At 32.9% G+C, this 18913-nt stretch overlaps 1 protein-coding gene across 1 annotated transcript in view; it reads left to right on the top strand.

Moving 5' to 3' along the window:
* Positions 1-4620: 4620 nt before the first annotated feature.
* LOC107456775 (vitellogenin-6) overlaps positions 4621-18913 on the top strand; it is a 35872-nt gene continuing 21579 nt past the window's right edge. The window contains exons 1-7 of the mRNA XM_016074721.4: positions 4621-4771; positions 5889-5927; positions 9043-9188; positions 11447-11578; positions 14620-14769; positions 15832-16065; positions 18116-18273. Coding sequence (XP_015930207.2) covers positions 4726-4771; positions 5889-5927; positions 9043-9188; positions 11447-11578; positions 14620-14769; positions 15832-16065; positions 18116-18273 — 905 coding nt within the window. The 5' untranslated portion in view covers positions 4621-4725. The remainder of the gene's footprint in view (positions 4772-5888; positions 5928-9042; positions 9189-11446; positions 11579-14619; positions 14770-15831; positions 16066-18115; positions 18274-18913) is intronic.

Genomic DNA, 18913 nt, shown 5'->3' with positions numbered 1-18913 from the left:
TAGGTACTTTACTTACGTCACAGTGAAGCTGCTCATTGAGCTATTGACGGCAGTCAGGAAAACATCCCTGAGGATGATTCGAAGACATGCCATCACAGTTTTGATCCTCTGCAGAAGGGATGGCTTCCCTGCTTTGGTAGCCCAACGACCTGCGAGCGAAGTCGAGCACTTTACGGTAGAACAGTTTAACAAGGTCCGATACAGCGCACCTTCGGTTACTACGCAGGCTGATCAAAGTAGTCACCCACCCGCTTACTGTCAGTAGCCAGTGATGCTTGATTTCTGTGTTCTACTTGGAACCGTGTCTTTACAATCAGTCCTTTGCGGGACGAGAGAAAAAGGAAACCTGATTCCTAAGTTTTTCGAGAAAAAATGTATTTCACCAACAAGGTTCTCATATTTTCCCAATGGTGATCTGAGGTGTGAATGCTCCTTCACCGTTTCAGATGTTAGGGTAACTGAACGACAAAAAGAAAAAGACTACAACTGAGAAGGTTGCAAGTTCATGTCTTGAGGTTCAAATAGCTAATATGCAAATAGCATGCAAGTGCTTAATTGAAATATAACCAACTTGTTGTTGTTGTTGTAGTAGTTCATTTACGTCACACTGGGGCTGCACAATTGTCTGTTGGCGACGGTCTGGGAAACATCCCTGAGGATGATCCGAAGCCATGTTATCACAATTTTGATCCTAGGCAGAGGGGATGGCACCTCCGCTTCGGTAGCCAGACACCTGAGCGCGAAGTCGAACACTTTACGGTAGAACAGTTTAACAAGGACCAATACGGCCCACCCTCGGTAGCTACGCAGACTGATCTAAATGATGACCCACCCGTACACTGACAGCAGCCAGTGCTTGACTTCGGTGATCTGCTGGGAACCGTGTCTTAACGATCAGTCCACTGCGGGACAACCAATTTGTATCGTTCAAGTAGGTAATTGACTAAAGGGACATTCACACTGCATAAGATTGCCGTACATGTGTGCGCGTGTGTAAATATTTAGAAGCTACATATGAGCATTCTTACAGAGCAAAACTTACATACAATTGCATTTCTGAATAGCATGTAGAGAATCCCAAGCAGTGAATCCCTGCAGCGAATCCTCAATCGCTTCTATGTTGAGAACTCCTAGGGTCATTTTCAATGCATATGATTTAATGGAGCATTCTCACTGAATGCTCTATCGCATACTTTAATATAATTCGCTAATGCTCGAGCAGTTTATTTTACACTTAGTTTCTAAGCCTTCGCACGTTTATCTGGAGAAAAATTCTCCAATCAATAACTTTTTTTCCCTCAAAGGCGATTGGAGATGCCTTAATGGCATGCGCTAAGAACGGTTCTTTAATTAGCGAATTTTTCAGGAGAGAATATTTTTGCCTAGTTAGGTTCTCATGTGTATACAGTGCTATCGAACCCCTAAATCAAGTATTTATCAGCAAGTTTGTGTAAACTTTTACTTCTACAAATATCACATTTTTCTGCAATGTAAATAAACAAACTAAGTGTGACAAAGTGGTTCGTCGTCGAGATTTCAACTACTTTACAAAAAAATTGACTCTCTGAGCATTAGTCACGGCTTTTTCTGAACTTTTAGCTGCAGGATTCCATGCATCAAAAAACATGTTTCTCACATGTTAAGAGTGTGGCGCGTGGCAGTGAAGTTTCCATATAATTTTGAGTACGGACTCAACCCTTGGAGGGTTAATTGTCCATAAATTTTCGTTATTTATTGTTCTAAATGCATGTTTTTAATATTACAATCATATCCGGTATATGCAAATTAAGGCATTTATTCCCCAAAAATAAAGCTGTGTGTGTGTCTTCACAGTTCCGTGGAAGGGTAAACTTTTTATGTGTCTTCGCAGTTCCGTGGAAGGGTAAACCTTTTATGTGACCCGTCCAAAGTGTGTGCTAAGTTGTTTGAGAAAATCTGATACAGGAACACTGCAGTAAAAAAAATGACAAAAGAACAATGCTAATAAAATTTGATTCTTTCAAGCTGACCAAACTTTTTCATCCATTTAATTTCTTTTAACTCCCTAAACTGTTCCGTAATATCTAATCAATCTTCAAGACAAATAGACAGCTAAACAAAATATTTATATCAGTTAGCGAGAATAAAAAAAAACATTATTTTAATATCAGACAGTACAGTAGAAAGAGGATTATCTGGACCAATCGAAACTAAGACCGCTCCGAATAACGAAAAATCTGGATGATTGGACAACTTTAAAAAAAACGGGTTGTTAGGATTGGCAATTGTAATAATATATATATATATATATATATATATATATATATATATATATATATATATATATATATATATATATATATATATATATATATATATATATATATATATGTTAGTATGAAGAGGTAAATAAACACATGTACTTGATAACTAAATATTTAATATAACAAAAAATTATTTAGGACAAAAACAACAGTTATAGAGTATAGCGAACATAGAAGAAAGTCTCTTCTCTTCAAAAATCAACATCGTACATTACATCTCGTTACATATACATCGTAATACTCTCGTTAAGATTGTCTCTCGTCATTTACTATAGTCTGGTAATCAGTTATCGCCATCTGGCGGCGTTTATAGTTAAGTTCAATTCCATGCCCTTAACATATATATATATATATATATATATATATATATATATATATATATATATATATATATATATATATATATATATATATATATATATATATATATATATATATATATATATATATATATATATATATATATATATATATATATATATATATATATATATATATATATATAATATGCAATGATACAATATTCACTTAAAGAATTATCAAAAAATAATTTGCCACAGATTTTCTAATTTTCTCTGTTACATTTTTTTTCCTAATGTGTTCAGTGCGCAAAATAAAAAAGTGAACATCCTGAATTACTTTTGATCTAATGATTCAATTTTTATGTACTATTGCTCAATCTTCATAGTTCAAGGATCTAACCTTAAATATGCTAGTTAATTTGAGCAGACGATTCCGGCTTTTTTTGACAGAATCGAATTCTTGATAATGTAAGTAGGGGGTGTAGTGGCAATCAAGAAAATATGGTCCCAATAGCTTGAACAAGAGAGTTTTGACCCTATATTGGTAATATTTATTTTTGCGTATTTCACTATATCTCTAGAACTTTTGAAGTGAATCGAAAACTTTCTGAACACAATTATAAAATTCGCTTCTCCTAAGTTAAGTTCATGTCATAAATAATTTTTTATACTTTTGTTATTTCATTTAATAATAATCAAAAATATTTTGAACTCTATGGTATACAATGTTGTACATAATTTTAAATAGTAAAATAGCGAAATTAGCATCAAATTCGTCACAAAGTGTTTTTCAGAAATTAAACTTCAAACATACGACTTTTTTAAAAATTAATATTTTTCTCAAAAGTAAAGCCAATATAATTTTATTCTATTCATCTACACACATGAATTCATTTTATTTCATCATTGAAAACTGCATTTAGCCACTTATAATGGCAGGCAATATACACTGTAAAAATTACGGTAAAGTACTGTGAAGTCCACTTTCTCAGGGACAAAAAACCCCTGATATAACGTAATTTTATCAGTAATGATTACAGTAAAATCCCTTAACCACTCTAATTAAAAAAGTATTATTTTTTTTATAACCGTCGTTGAACAGCCGACCCAATTTTTGGGTTTACGATTATTAATGTTCAACTCTGTAGCCTTGTAATTTTGAACCCAATCCAGAAGACAACGGAAATCCTGGATCAAGTATTGGGAGAAATTTGCCTTCGTGGGGACTTTTTGATGGAACTAACCCGTATTTGCGTTACGTGGAGAGGAAGACCACGAGAACCTCCCACGGTTAGCCTGACGGCAAATGTACCCTAACCCATGATCCGTCTACCAATGAGGATATTTCACTTCAGCACTGTGGTCGGTGTAAGCCGGATGCGGATTCGTAACGACCAGCCGTCGTGGGATTCGAACCCGGCTCACCTCATTGGAAGACAAACGCTCTATCACCTGAGCCATCGCGGCTCAAATGAGTATTATTGTAAAAATTACGGTATAATATTTTACCGTTGAAATAAATTTGATGTTAAAATGGGTTTTATGGATGATGCACTAACAGATCTGGTACTTAATACTGTAATTTTATCCGGAATTTTTTACACTGTATGTTTTAGCAAATTTCAAACATGCATTCCTATTCTGTCCACTTAAAAATAAAGTAGCTTTTTTCCCTTTTCACGAAGCTAAAGTGATTAAACTCTTGTCTAATTCTTCGACAAATGACAACTAAACTTAAAATTTCTTTGTAGTTCAACTTAACTTGGTACATTACATCTAAACATATCCATCATTGATACAAATATATAAATAGAAACATATACATATAAACATTTCCTATAACATTTTGTTTGCGAATTATGTAACATTGATTGTAATTTTTTCTTTCCATTTTGTGATGTAATTTTTAATAAATTTTGTTGGGTTCGATTAATTCTTAGTATAAGCAAAGGTATACCTTTCGTCTGAGAATCGTTATCTAATCGAAGAGCTTTTAAAATTTTCTGAAAACTCAGCGCTTGATATTTCTGTTTCAATATTATCGCACAAATCTCTGCTGAACAGTATAAAAACCAACTCGAAATCTCAATCGTTCGAATTGACTTCGGTTTCTTCCAAACATGAAGTTCCTCGCAGCTATAGCGTTCCTTGTACTTGGAGTGGCTTGTAAGTATATATCTCAATAATTAACTGTTAGTGATCTAGTAACTAAAGATCATAATTAAAGTTTCAAGAAATTTTTAATAGCTTTAAAATACCACGAAAGTTGTTTCTAAACTTTTCATTACCTAAATTTTCTCTTTAAAAGACTTATTTTAAGGAATTAAAAATTTTAACTTTAATTTCAAAATTATTTGTACTAAATATTGCTTCAATATTCACTTATGCTTTTTAAAATGAAGTATTAGCTAACTTTTAACTTCCATAATAACTAATTTTTGCGTTATTAAATAGATTTATCAAACGTATATTTTTAATAAACTTTTTAAGGATTATTTTTTTATCATGTAAAAGCAATGACTAAATGCATTTAAATTATTATAAATTTTCAAGCACTGCAATAAATACAATAACGCTATCTTAACTTATATCTGGCGGATTTATACTGGATAAAGAAACATCATAAATCGGAAACTACTTAAATATGTGATAAAAAATAATGTAATTAGCTAGTTTTTTTTCAAAATTATTTTTTCTTTAGAATTGTTACAATGAATTGTTTTAGTTATTACATTTGGTTACTCTTCAATCTTAAAATCATTTTTAATTATTTATTATACTCCTTGCACAGTACACTTTATTTATGTAGGAAAAATATTTAATAATTAAGCGTTTAATTAAATTTTTAGTATATATAAATTGCAGTTTTGATAAGCCAAATGTGGATATTTCAATTATTTTTAGAGGTTTGAGATTTAGTTCGAAAATATTAAGGCTATAACTAAGTTATGAATGTAAACAGTTTATTTCATTTAAACAATAAAAATTCCCTAAAACTATTTTTTTTCCAGATGTCCAACACTCCAATAATCCTTTTCTGAATTATTCATTGTGAATTAATACTATATAAAGCATAAGTAACTGAATCACGATTTGTAATAAAGACTCAATATATATATATGAAATAAAGCTTTCATGAAACATATGCAGATATTCGACATATAGTATTCTTAGGAGTTTGAGAATTAGTTCGAAAAAGATTAAAACTATAACTTGGTTGTGAATGTAAAAAAATTTAATTCATTGAAATGTTACAAATTTACTGAAACTATTTACTTTTCAGATGGCCACCACTCAGCCGAACATAAACTGACATACCCTCGTAAGTCTAATTTAAGCTCTTTTCAATATATTTAAATTATTTACAGTCTTATTATATTTTATTTTATTATTGATAATTTTATTATTTTAATTTTTCTACAATTTGTCTCGTTTAAGCAAAGGAATAAAACATTTTTACATTCATTAGGTTTTTAAATTGGGATTCTGACATAAATAATGTGTAGGTCTAATAAAATCTGCTGAAATTATATATATATATATATATGTATATATATACATAACTTGACTTAATCTAAGAAACCGTTCTACTCCCAGTTTTAAGTAAATTATCTGACTTATTAATGCGTGTGTTCCACAAAGTTCCATCCTGGACTGGCTCACTAATTAGTAAAAAAAAATTTTGAGTTAATTTTGTTCTTATTTTCACTCGCTTAAAGCAAATGAATTAAACATTTCAAAATTACTTATTTTGGATTTGGATTTTATCAAAAGTTTAAAGAAGTAATAAAAATTGATTTAATTCATTCTTTTACTTATTAGATTTACAATAGTAGTTTAGTATGAAAATAATTTCTTTTGAAAAACAAATGTACTCACGGAATTTTTTATAAAAATATAGAAAGCATACTATATTTTGGAATTGGATAAAAATTTAAATTCTTTATAATTTATCTGCTGCAGTTTATGCCATTTTACTTGCTGTTTTGTTATAAATATTACTCTACTCTTATATAAAAATAATAAATTGTATTTTCCAAATTTATCATCCATTTTAAAGTTTAAATCAAATAAGATTACCATTAGAAAGTATCATCATCAGCATTGGCACGACAGCCCTTTGTGGGCCTGGGCCTTCCTCAGAAGCTTTTCCCATTCTGCCCTTCTCCCAGCAATTGTTTTCCAGTTCTTTACTTTTAGGATGGCAAAATCCTCATCTACACAGTCCTTCCATCTCTTTTTGGGCCTTCCTCTTGGCCTTTTATTGGAGGGGGTTGCATTAGAGACTTTCAATGCTGTTCGTTCTGGGCTCATTCTCACTACATGCCCAGCCCATCTCATTCTACTTAATTTAATAGATTTAATGATATCATCGCCATCAAAGATCCTATATATTTCAAAATTATATCTTTTCCTCCAGTTGTCTTTATCGAGTATAGGGCCAAAGATGGTTCGTAGGACCTTCCTTTCGAAGGTTGCTAATAACTTTTCTTCCCTTTTTGTTAAAGTCCATGTCTCTGAAGCATAAGTCAAAACTGACTTGATTAATACCTTATAAAGTAAGATCTTAGTCTTTCTTTTTATTAAGTGAGATTTCAATAATGATCTTAAACCATAGAAGCAGCGATTGGCTGCGATTATTCTTTTTCTAATTTCGGGATTGATGTCATTTTGGCAGTTTATCTCTGATCCTAGATAAGTAAAATTTTTTACAGATTCAAATTTAAAAGAATCTATTTTAAACAATTTAGGGATGGTTTCCTTTGTACCACAATACATATATTTTGTTTTCTCTACATTCACTCTTAAGTTAATTTTTCTAGCTGATTTTTCCAGTGCCAAAAAATTTTCACTCAGTGCTGTCCTAGATCTTGCGATGATATCTACATCATCGGCGTATGCCAAAATCTGTGTTGATTTATTAAATATAGTACCTGTAGTATTTATGCCAGCATCTCTAATAACTTTTTCTAAGGCTATGTTGAACAGAAGACATGCTAATGCATCTCCCTGTCTAACTCCATTATGAATTTCAAAAGAAGTGGATAGTTCCCCTTGAATTCGTACTGTTGAAATGGTTTCAGTGAGTGTGAGCATTACAAGTCTGATTAATTTTGATGGAATATTAAAATCATATAGGGTCCTTAATAGCTCAGTCCTATTAATACTATCATATGCCGCCTTAAAATCCACAAATAAATGATGGGTCTCTATTCCAAATTCTCTACATTTCTCCAAAGTTTGTCGTAGGGTGAAGATTTGGTCCACTGTGGACCTTCCTTTGCGGAAGCCGCACTGATAGTCACCTATGACGCTGTCTACAATGGGAGACAGACGTTCAAATAGGATATTTGAGAAGACCTTATAGGCAACGCATAACAGACTTATTCCTCTATAGTTGTGACAGTCCAATACATCCCCTTTTTTATGTATTGGACATAAAATACTCAACTTCCATTCAGTAGGTAATATCTCTCTCTCCCAACTAGATAGAATAATTTTCCAGATGTTGTTCACAATAGCGTTCCCACCATATTTTAGAATTTCAGCTGGGATATTATCTGGTCCTGCCGCTTTATTACATTTCAGCTTGTTCATAGCGTGTTGTACCTCTTCCAGGGTCGGAGTGTCAACCAGTGTATCATTGATATTGTTGACCGTAAAATTTAATTCACTTGACTCATTGGAGTTAAGTAAATGGTCAAAGTGTTCAACCCATCTGTCCATAATTTTATTTCTCTCATTAACAATAGTTCCATTTTCATCTTTACAAAGAGAGATCCTTGGTTTAAAGTCTCTTCTTCCCTCATTGATGACCCGATAAAAAGCTCTGCTTTCATGGTTGGTCCTAAGAGATTCGACTTCTTTAAATTGGTTCTCCCTGTAAGCTTTCTTTTTTCCTTTGTGTACTTTCTTTTCCTCTCTTCGTGCACTCCTATATTCATCAATTGATCCTCTGGTGAATTTTCTGTTAAGCATATTTTTATAAGCTTTATTTTTTCTTTCATTGACCATTCTACACTCTTCATCAAACCAGTCAGTTCTTATTGATCTTTTTTTCCTGCCCAGCAGCTCATGTGCTGTTGAGAGTATAGAATCTTTTACTTGTTGCCATTCCCTATTTAATTCATCGCAATCCTCTTTCGCATTAAGCTCAGTTGAGAGTTGAGTTTGAAATTCCCTGCGAACCTCAGGATTGCTCAACTTATCACAATTAAATCTTACAGAATTGATAAGATCACCATTAGAAAGTATAACATGCAATTATTTTTCATCTGGTTTGAAAAATAAGAATTAGGTGTAAAAGACATCTTCAATACTATATATATACTCGGTATTTTTAAACTTTATCTAAAAAAAAACTTCTAAGCATAAGTTACTATTTTACTCCCAGTTTTAAGTAAATTATCTGACTTATTAATGCGCGTGTTCCACAGAGTTCCATCCTGGACTGTCTCACCTGTATGGTTTGACTATCAACATGACAGCTGGTGTTCCAGGCCTCAGCTCCCAAGTTTCTAAAGCAGTCATTTTTGGAGAAGTCGTAATTTTCGCCAAGACAGAAAACGAACTTGTCCTCAGAGTAAGATGTTTTGATGTTACATTTCGTGTAAATTAAGCATAAATTAAATTATAAAAGTTAAAATTCGTGGAAAATACGTGTTAAGTGACGATTTAGCTAATTTGAAATATCAAGTTTTAAATGCATAGAAATAGCAGGGAGCAGATGATAGTATATTTATCAATCTAAAAATATTATTTTAAGATTCAGAAAAATAAATTAATTTTCTATGCGTATATTCAAGTAAAAAAAAAAGTCGTTTAAAAAGCCCCTCTGGTGGCAAAAAATATTGCATACTACTTTTGGTATAACGAATTTTACAAAAATAGCTCATTAAAAATTACATACAAATGTTTTATATTAAAAGAAATATACAATAAAATGAAATAATCTTACGCTTCATAAATAGTATAAATAATATAATTTTTAAATTTGAAGTTTAAATTTGAGGTAAATCGGGGGAAATATGTTGCAGTGCTTCCCAAAGTGTGGTACGTGTACCCCCAGGGGTACGGGAACATTTTAGAGGGGGTACGCGTTCTTATGCGAAATATCTTGCAACAAACGAAATTTTCAAAAATTTTATTTAAAAACAAAGTTAGCCATGAAAATTTGCGATTACGTATTTTCTATTCGATTTTTTTAGCAGAATTAACAGTTAATAATTAGTGGAGTCAACAGTCAGTTGTGTGCTTTTTAATTTTTGTGCAATTTTTTTGTAGTAAAAAATCCATTCATTTTTTTATTAGTGGAAACGAAAAATTAGCGTTACGAAAAATTTAGAAGGGGTACACAAAAGTCATAAGTTTGGGAAACACTGTGTTAGAGTTATGGAGTTTGGCCACCTTAAAAAAGAAAGAAAGATAGCTTTGAACTGTAAGAGGTTGCGCAAAATTGCAATATACTATTTATTAAACGTTTTTCATTCTCATAAAGATATGGTACATCATTTTAAGATTTTGGGGTACTATTAAAGTAGAGAAAAATAAAAAGAGCTTGCTACAAAATCTTATAACGTGCTTATTCCTTAACCATTAAGATTTTCAAATTACTCAATAACAAGTTATCTAATTCATATCTAATCTAAATGAATAACAATACAATTTTTTGTATCTTTTGCTTTCATTAGAGATTTCGCAATTATACGTAAGCTTCCGTAGATTGAAACAACTGCACATGCTCGGGTTTATTTTAGATGCTACGCGTATTTACGTGTTGGCATGATTTACGCTATAAAGACAAGTTACAAGCAAGCTGTTTATAGCTGCTAAGTGTTATTTTCTGTTTAAGCCTGTCTTGGAACTAAAAACAGAGACATGGTATGAGAATTTGAAGAAACGTATAGATGAAATTTGGAAATGAATAGTGTGATCTTACAACACTTGGTTCATTTCATAAAAAAAATAATTTTATTGAATTTTGTTTAATATTATGGCTGTCTAATTGCTAACTAGTCTCGTAAGAAACTAAATAGCATCACTGTGGGTGACCACTTGGATCAGTCTGCTTAGGGACCGAGGGTGTGCGGTATTGATCCTCGTTAAACTGTTCTACCGTAAAGTTCTCGATTTCGCATGCAGGTCGTCGGGCTACCGAAGAGGGGGAGGGTGCATCCCCTCTGCAGAGGATCAAAATTGTGATGGCATGGCTTCGGATCATCCTCAAGGATGTTTCCCAGACCGTCGCCAATAGCCCATTGTGCAGCTCTAGTGCGACATAAATGAACAACAACAACAAGTGGAAACTAAATATATTTTCACTATTTTAAAATTATACATTATATTTATTTTAACTATACATTTTAATTAAAAAAGTTAAATAATTAATGAAATTTCGATAATATTTTTTTAAAATATTATTATCATTAATAATATGCTGCATTTTTTATCGCTGAATTCATCAAAATCTGATATCTACCAAATTTTTCCGCTCACAGAGCCGCAGTTTTACTTAAAGTAAAACATCTTGAACAAATAAAATTTCTAAAAGATAATTCAAATTAGTTACACAAACTTTTATTGTTACTGCATAAATCGACAAAATAATGATGAAAAATGAATATTTTTTCAAAATTATTCATCTGGTTATCATACAAGTAAAGTAATTTGTCTTTGTAATAATTCGGAACCGAAACAATTATTATCGGTAATTTGAAATGTCTTTTATTTTATTAAAACTTTGCCACGCTATTGGAAATTTCCTTTTTTTTATCATATCAAAAGTTTTGTTTAGTGTATATTATGCAAATTTTTTTTAAAAAACTGAGGTTACTTTCGCAGTTCAAAGAAGTAGATGCTAGTGGTTCTTTGCCTGGAGTGTCAAGCAAAACCCAACTTCTTGAATACCATGAACAGGAATCTTTGAAGGAGGAGTTACAAGTTCCAACTTATGCCAAATATCAAGACGGAAAGGTAAGGCAAATATTTTTCCACCAGGGAGTAATAATCTATCTGAAATTCTAATTAAGGAAAGAAATCTTAATATACACCGAAGAGCCATTACATTATGACCACCCTCCATCTATAACAATGGGCTCGCCCAGGTTTTCATGGTTTCTCGCCCAGGAAAAATGTTTTCATGGAGCACATTAGGACCCATAATCCTCATAGAAAATCCCTGACGTCTGTAAGCTACTTGAACATAGTTGCAGACCAGGTTCACCCATTCATGGCAACAGTTTTTCCTGCGGGGGATGGTGTTTACCAACAGGATAATGCACCATGTCATAAGGGTCGAATCGTCATGGATTGGTTCGAGGAACATTCCAGTGACTTTCAAGTCATGTCTTGGCCCCCAAATTCACCTGACCTTAATCCAATAGAGCATTTGTGGTCCTACTTGGAAAACCAAATTCGTGCTGCCACGCTACCCCCTCGCAAGGTGAGGGAATTGCAGGATCAGTTGGTGAGCGCTTGGTACCAGATACCTCAGACTGCCTATCAGCACCTTGTGGAATCAATGCCACTGCGGGTGCTAGCAGTTTTGAGGGCTAAAGGTGGTCCATCGTGTTATTAGCAGGGTGGTCGTAATGTAATGGCTCTTCGGCGTATATACATGCTATGTACCTAAAATTTCTTTCAAAAGCGGTGATGATCAGCTTATGTAACAATAACAACCTTGAAACAAACACAAAGTATAAGACAGGATATTTTGTTTTTACTTATTTATTTTTTTAAAGCTGAACTGTGATAATTAGATTATATATATAACAATCTAGAAGCAAATGCAAATTATAAGCTGGGAATTATTAAAATTCTTTTTCAAGGGAAGTAGTTTGCAATCGAATTCGTTCGGCTCACGGAGAAGTACTAAATCATACATCAAAAATAATAATAAATTTCCGTAAAAAATTAGTGCCACGGGTGCCTACAAAGGTGATCATGTGCACTTCCGCCTCTTCGTGAACCTGAAAAATTTCATTTATATCTAGCTTTTAGAGGTTTTAAGAGTTGCAAGTTCCGACCTATGACAAAAACAAAGAAGGAAAGGTAAGGCAAATATTTTTTCACCAGTTAGTAAAAGTCTATCTAACATTTTCAGTTAAAGAAAAAAATCATCATATAATACCCACTACGCACTAGAATGTTTTTCTCAAAAGCTTGGCGCTAGGGATCAGCTTACGTAACGACAACAATCTTAAAACGAATATAAAGTATAAAAAGATAAATTTTAGTTTTTTTAAAGAAGCTTAACTGCGGTAATCATCTTATATGCATAACAATCTAAAAGTAAATATAAATTATAAGCTGGGAATTATTAAAGTTTTTTTTTTCGGAGGAGAAACTGGATTATCCAACCAGCATAATCCATACAATAAACATCCATAGATTATCCAACAAAGGAAAAGGTATAATTTGTGCTATGTAGACTAAAGCAGAAACCAACGGGAATAAAGCACAAAAGAAAGCACGCAAACCAACAGAAGTTGACTATTCAAATTGACTGTCAATTTATGTACTTTCATTTGTGCTTTCTTCATGTCGTTTTTTTGCTTTAAACTAGATTTGTTTACATACGTATTCACTTGGTCTAACGGAGAAATACCAAACTATGCATAAAAAAACAATAATAAATTTCAGTAAATAAAATGTGCCATGGGTGTTCACAAAGGTGATCATGTTATGCACTCGTTCAACTCCCTGCAAACCTGACAAATTAAAAATTATGTTTTGTTTCTAAAATGTTATTAATTTATTTTATTTCAATTGATTGAGAAAGTATTTATCGGAAGTTTTATTCAAACTATGCAATTTATAAAATGAGTGCAAAAATGTTGCACTTTTAAATTTATTTATTTTTGCTATTTAGAAAACATAAAACATAATTGAGAGAAAAAAAGTAGAGTTTATTATTTGTGGTTTTAACACATTTAAATTGCTGACCAGGTGGCCGAATGGTTAGCGTGTCTGACTGCGGAGCCGATGGTTGCGGGTTCGAATCACGCTCAGGGCATGGATGTTTCTTTCTCTCTCTGTGTTCTATATCTTTTCTTCTTCACAGCCGTGGCTGTGGAGTAGCGTCTCCCACGGCCGTGGCTTAGCTGTAGGTGCTCACCGGCTAACGATAAGAGAGTAGCAATTCTGGCATTTCTGAGGCTAATGGGAAATAGACCTAAGTGCCCGCCATTAACCAAAAAAAAACATTTAAATAGATATTTTTAAATAAGGAATGAGCAAAAAAATACCAAAAGAAATCATACACGACTTGATAAAATATTTCTTTTAGTTCTTTTTTTTCTGGCATGCCAATTAATACATAAATACGAAACAAAAAAGCTGTATACTTTCTAAGTTTGGGTCAGAATACAGATGATTTTTATTAATCTTTAGACTTTTTAGGATGAAATATTCTATACCATTTAATTGCCAATTTCAGTTTATCTTTAATCATTTTAAGAGATAATTAATCAGTAGCTTTAAAAAAATTAATTGCTTAAATTAAAAATATTAAAATATATTCGCATTAATGTGTTTTATAAGCAAAGAAGAGTTTTTTTGTTTGTCTTATGACTTATTTTATGTTAATAAGAAAGGAATTCAAAATAATTAAATCAATTAAAAACTATACTTCCAGTGGAAAAACGCTCTATTTTTGCAGCTGAAATTCCAAATGGAACTGAAACAAACGAAACAATGAAAAATGAAAATTATGAAAAAATACGACAACCGAAGCTAACGTCTTCAGGGGGTACCAGCTCCGAAGCCATAAATGCAAAACCTTTTCTAGTGAGAGAGCACGTCAAATGTCTAAATTTCTCTTTCAATATCCCAAAAGTTTTGCTTAAGTCCAGCAGGAAGAGAAAATACAATACAAAATATAAAATGCATTAAGCAAATACAAAAGTTTTAAAATCAAGACTAATACATAAGAATAAAGTGCCAAAAAACTTACTTGAAAACAAATCCCTTAACCAAATAACACTACTGATCACGCTACTTATTTTATGTTACAGATTGTCGAATACAGTCAGAATACAGCAGAATCTTTGCTTGCACAAAAGATCAGAAGAACTGTTTGGCGAAATCTTCAAGTGCACATTGACGAGAAGTACACCGGAAGCGATGCCGTGAAAGAATGGCCAATCACGTACAACCTTACAAGGGTGAGTACTTTTAAAAATACTTTTTTTCCTTCAAAAATGAACTCATTTAATAGAAATACTTAACCGGAATGAATATGTACACAAGTACACAGGTCTTGTAAAGTAAAAAGAAAAATAATTGAGGTGTTTTTATTTCTAATCATGACCATAAAAATTATTTTCCGTCATATATTTTTGTAAAATTAATTGAAAATTTTGCTTTACCATCAAGCGAGAATACTTTAGTAACATAGATTTTTTTATTGGCGAAAATTTTGCTTTACCATAAAGCGAGAATACTTTAGTAACATAGATTTTTTTTCATTGGTGAAAATTTTGCTTTACCATCAAGCGAGAATACTTTAGTAACATAGATTTTTTTTATTGGTGAAAATTTTGCTTTACCATGAAGCGAGAATACTTTAGTAACATAGATTTTTTTTATTGGTGAAAATTTTGCTTTACCATCAAGCGAGAATACTTTAGTAACATAGATTTTTTTTATTGGTGAAAATTTTGCTTTACCATCAAGCGAGAATACTTTAGTAACATAGATTTTTTTTATTGGTGAAAATTTTGCTTTACCATCAAGCGAGAATACTTTCATAACATAGATTTTTTTTTATTGGTGTCCAAGTTGAAGGACGTTATGCAGATACACCAACAGCCATTTCTTCTTCATTAAAAAAATATGTTGATTATATAAAAGTTTAGTTTCCATCAAAATTCGATGCAATTTTATGAAGGATTTTAATGATATTTTCCACATATCACCGTATTAAAGTTGCATCAAGTTTCGAAGATATGATTTACGTATTTCGATATTTCTAACCGTGTAACTATACAATTAATTACTCTTTTAAGTTTAAAAGTTAGTCAGCGCTGCAAAAGATTTTAATTTTCGTTCACTCGATATCATTTATATAATTTACAATTAAAAATAAATAAATTGTACAATTATAAATAAAATAAATTATAATAGAAAATGTATAATTTTTCATACCAATAAAACTTCTTTTTTTTTGCACTGAATTTTTATTTTTATGATGTAAAAAAAATATACAATCGCGTTACTTTTTACAGAGCTCTCCTGCAGGCAAGTACAAGTCTCACTATGCCATAACCGTTAGTCCTTTCATAGAATGGCCGAAGTCCCAGAACGTCTACAACATCAGTCGATTCGACAACTTTGAAGGAGTTCCTTACATTGCATACAAGTACCACCACAACTTCGAAAAACAGGGATGCCCAGAAGTTTGCACAAAGGAACATATCGAAAATAGATTTGGGTCTGGATGCCCCAATGGACACGAACCCGTAAGTAGTGAAACGAAACTAATTTATTTAAAAAAAAAAATATGTATATACTGGGTTTACTTTACACAAAAAAAATGAGTTCTTCTTTCCATCAAAATAAATAAAAATGATTACTAACTTAATCATTGCATTTTAAGTGCACTTGTTAATTGGATTTTTTGACGCCCGGTGGCTGAGTGGTAGCTCTTCGTGCTTCCGTGCCACAGGTCCTGGGTTCAATACTCGGGATGGGCAAGGTTGACTCAGCCTTTCATCCCTTCAGTGGGTCAATAAATGAGTACCAAGCATACTTGGGAACTAAAGTGAGAAGAAGACCAGCTCTCATAAGCCCCCATGTAAACCTGTTTCGGAAGCAACGGTTGCCTCCATCGAGGTGCGGAAGTATTGCTAGGAAAACAACCTGCCTCCTTACTGAGGATCCCTCCGTCCTTTCCCCATAAGCAACCCCATTCCTCTCCGCTCCCAACAAACATTTTTCTCCTTGTCTCTCCCTACTCATGTAAACAGCTAATGAAAAGTGACTCAAACCCCGTCTACTTTTGTTCCTTACAGATATATGTGGTTTTCAAAAAGGTTTACTTATTAAACGAGGAAAATATTTACTTGTGACGAATTCATTAAAAAATAAATATTATTTTAACATAGGTGTGTAATTTAAATAGATATCGGTCACTTAGAGATGTCACTTTAAAAAGTCACTTTAAAGATGGCGAAAAATTTGCTGTTAAACAAGTTTAGAGACGCTATGATGGATGAAAGATGCGCGTATGCGTCGGCTGAAAAACCTTTTTCTTGTCATACAGCCGTTTTTCTTGTCATACAGCGGGACTACGTATCGAATACTACGTATCGAAGTATTTGATACAGTACTTCGATACCTTCGAACGTAGTATCGAAGTACCTTATCGAAGTATCGAACTACCTTCGATACTACGTATCGAAGAAGCTAGAAGCTCACATTATATATTCTTTGACTAAATACTGAGGTTTCCGCGAGACTGACCACCTAACTGGAACATCTGCTCCTGCACTCTGGAGCCTAAGGTCAAGAAAACTGGGATGGGCACAGTAGGCAATGGCCTTCTATGGGCTGTCGTAAAACTGAGTTTAGTTTATTTTTAGTTAATTGGATTTCAGTAGTCCTATGATAAAAGAGGTTTAATCACAGATTCTATCATGGATATGCGCTGGTACTCATAAATACAGTGATAAACATCTGTTTCAATTTCAACAGAACATAACTTTTTGTCTCATGCACCAGAAAACCAATGAACTGTAGTAAATCACATTTATGACTTATAAAATCACATTTGAAGCAAAATTACAAAATTTTCTTTTGAACTCGCTTCTAAGAAATTAACATTTCTTTTAAACACACCGAAGAGCCATTATATTATGACCACCCTCCATCTAAAACAATGGGCTCGCCCAAGTTTTCATGGTTTCTCGCCCAAGAACAATGTTTTCATGGAGCACATTAGGACCCATAATCCTCATAGAACAATCCCTGACGTCTGTAAGCTACTTGAACATAGTTGCAGACCAGGTTCACCCATTCATAGCAACAGTTTTTTCTGCGGGGGATGGTGTTTACCAACAGGATAATGCACCATCTCATAAGGGTCGAATCGTCATGGATTGATTCGAGGAACATTCCAGTGACTTTCAAGTCATGTCTTGGCCCCCAAATTCACCTGACCTTAATCCAATAGAGCATTTGTGGTCCTACTTGGAAAACCAAATTCGTGCTGCCACGCTACCCCCTCGCAATGTGAAGGAATTGCAGGACAAGTTGATGAGCGCTTGGTACCAGATACCTCAGACTACCTATAAGCACTTTGTGGAATCAATGCCACTGAGGGTGCTAGCAGTTTTGGGGGCTAAAGGTGGTCCTACATGTTATTGGCAGGGTGGTCGTAATGTAATGGCTCTTCGGTGTAGATATTCAGTATTCTTAATTAGGCAAAAATCTTATTGCGAAATTAATTTTTTAACTGATTTTATAATATTTTTTTATCATGTAGTTTTATGGTTTTATTTTTCTGTATAGCATCACGGTTTGATCAAGAGGTCTTTCACACAACAACACAACTTGAAACTTTCCGACAGACTCCCAAATGTTCCAAAAATCCTCATCTTTGACAGTGTTTACACCAAAGAAACCCACCTCGCCAATGTTTATGAACAAGACTTGGATGTCACAGTCGAGTGAGTTGATTTTAATCGTATCTCAATTTTAAAGGGAGTTGGGGACACTTTTTTTAAGCACTGGTTATAATTTTAAGCACTGGTTTAAAACTTCGTCACAATGTTCGCAATAAATATGGTTTTCGTTCCACATAGGAGTTTTAAAAACTGCTTCGACTGCTTTTCAGTAATCAACAAAAATTTATTTTGTGTCATTTTTCTTTAAAAAAAAATCGCGTGCAGGTCGTCGAGCTACCAAATCTGGGGTGCCATCCCCTCTGCAGAGGATCAAAACTATGAAGGCATGTCTTCGGATCATCCTCAGAGATGTTTCCCAGACCGTCGCCTATAGCCCATTGTGCAGCTCTAGTGCGACGTAAATGAACAACAACAACTAAAAATAAATTTTCAAAACGCCGCCATTTTGTGAGTTTCTATTATTACTTTTAAATCTTACGAGCAACGAAAACTACATTCTGTAAAAAAAATCAGACCGAATAAAATTTGAATGATTATTTTTTACCTTTGAGTACAGCAAGTTATGTATAATTTAAAAACTAAGTCATAAACATTATATTGAGAGGTCTAATTTTTAGAATTTTTGTATTTGTAACATGGTAAAATGAAGATTAAAATTTACACAATAAGATAAGAAGTTAAA

This window comes from Parasteatoda tepidariorum, chromosome 1 (assembly GCF_982258835.1).
Source record: "Parasteatoda tepidariorum strain Cologne lab strain chromosome 1, Ptep-v5.0, whole genome shotgun sequence".
Lineage (NCBI taxonomy): Eukaryota > Metazoa > Arthropoda > Arachnida > Araneae > Theridiidae > Parasteatoda > Parasteatoda tepidariorum.
Note: the sequence above shows the minus strand (reverse complement) of the source record. Positions and strands in the feature narration are given on the sequence as shown.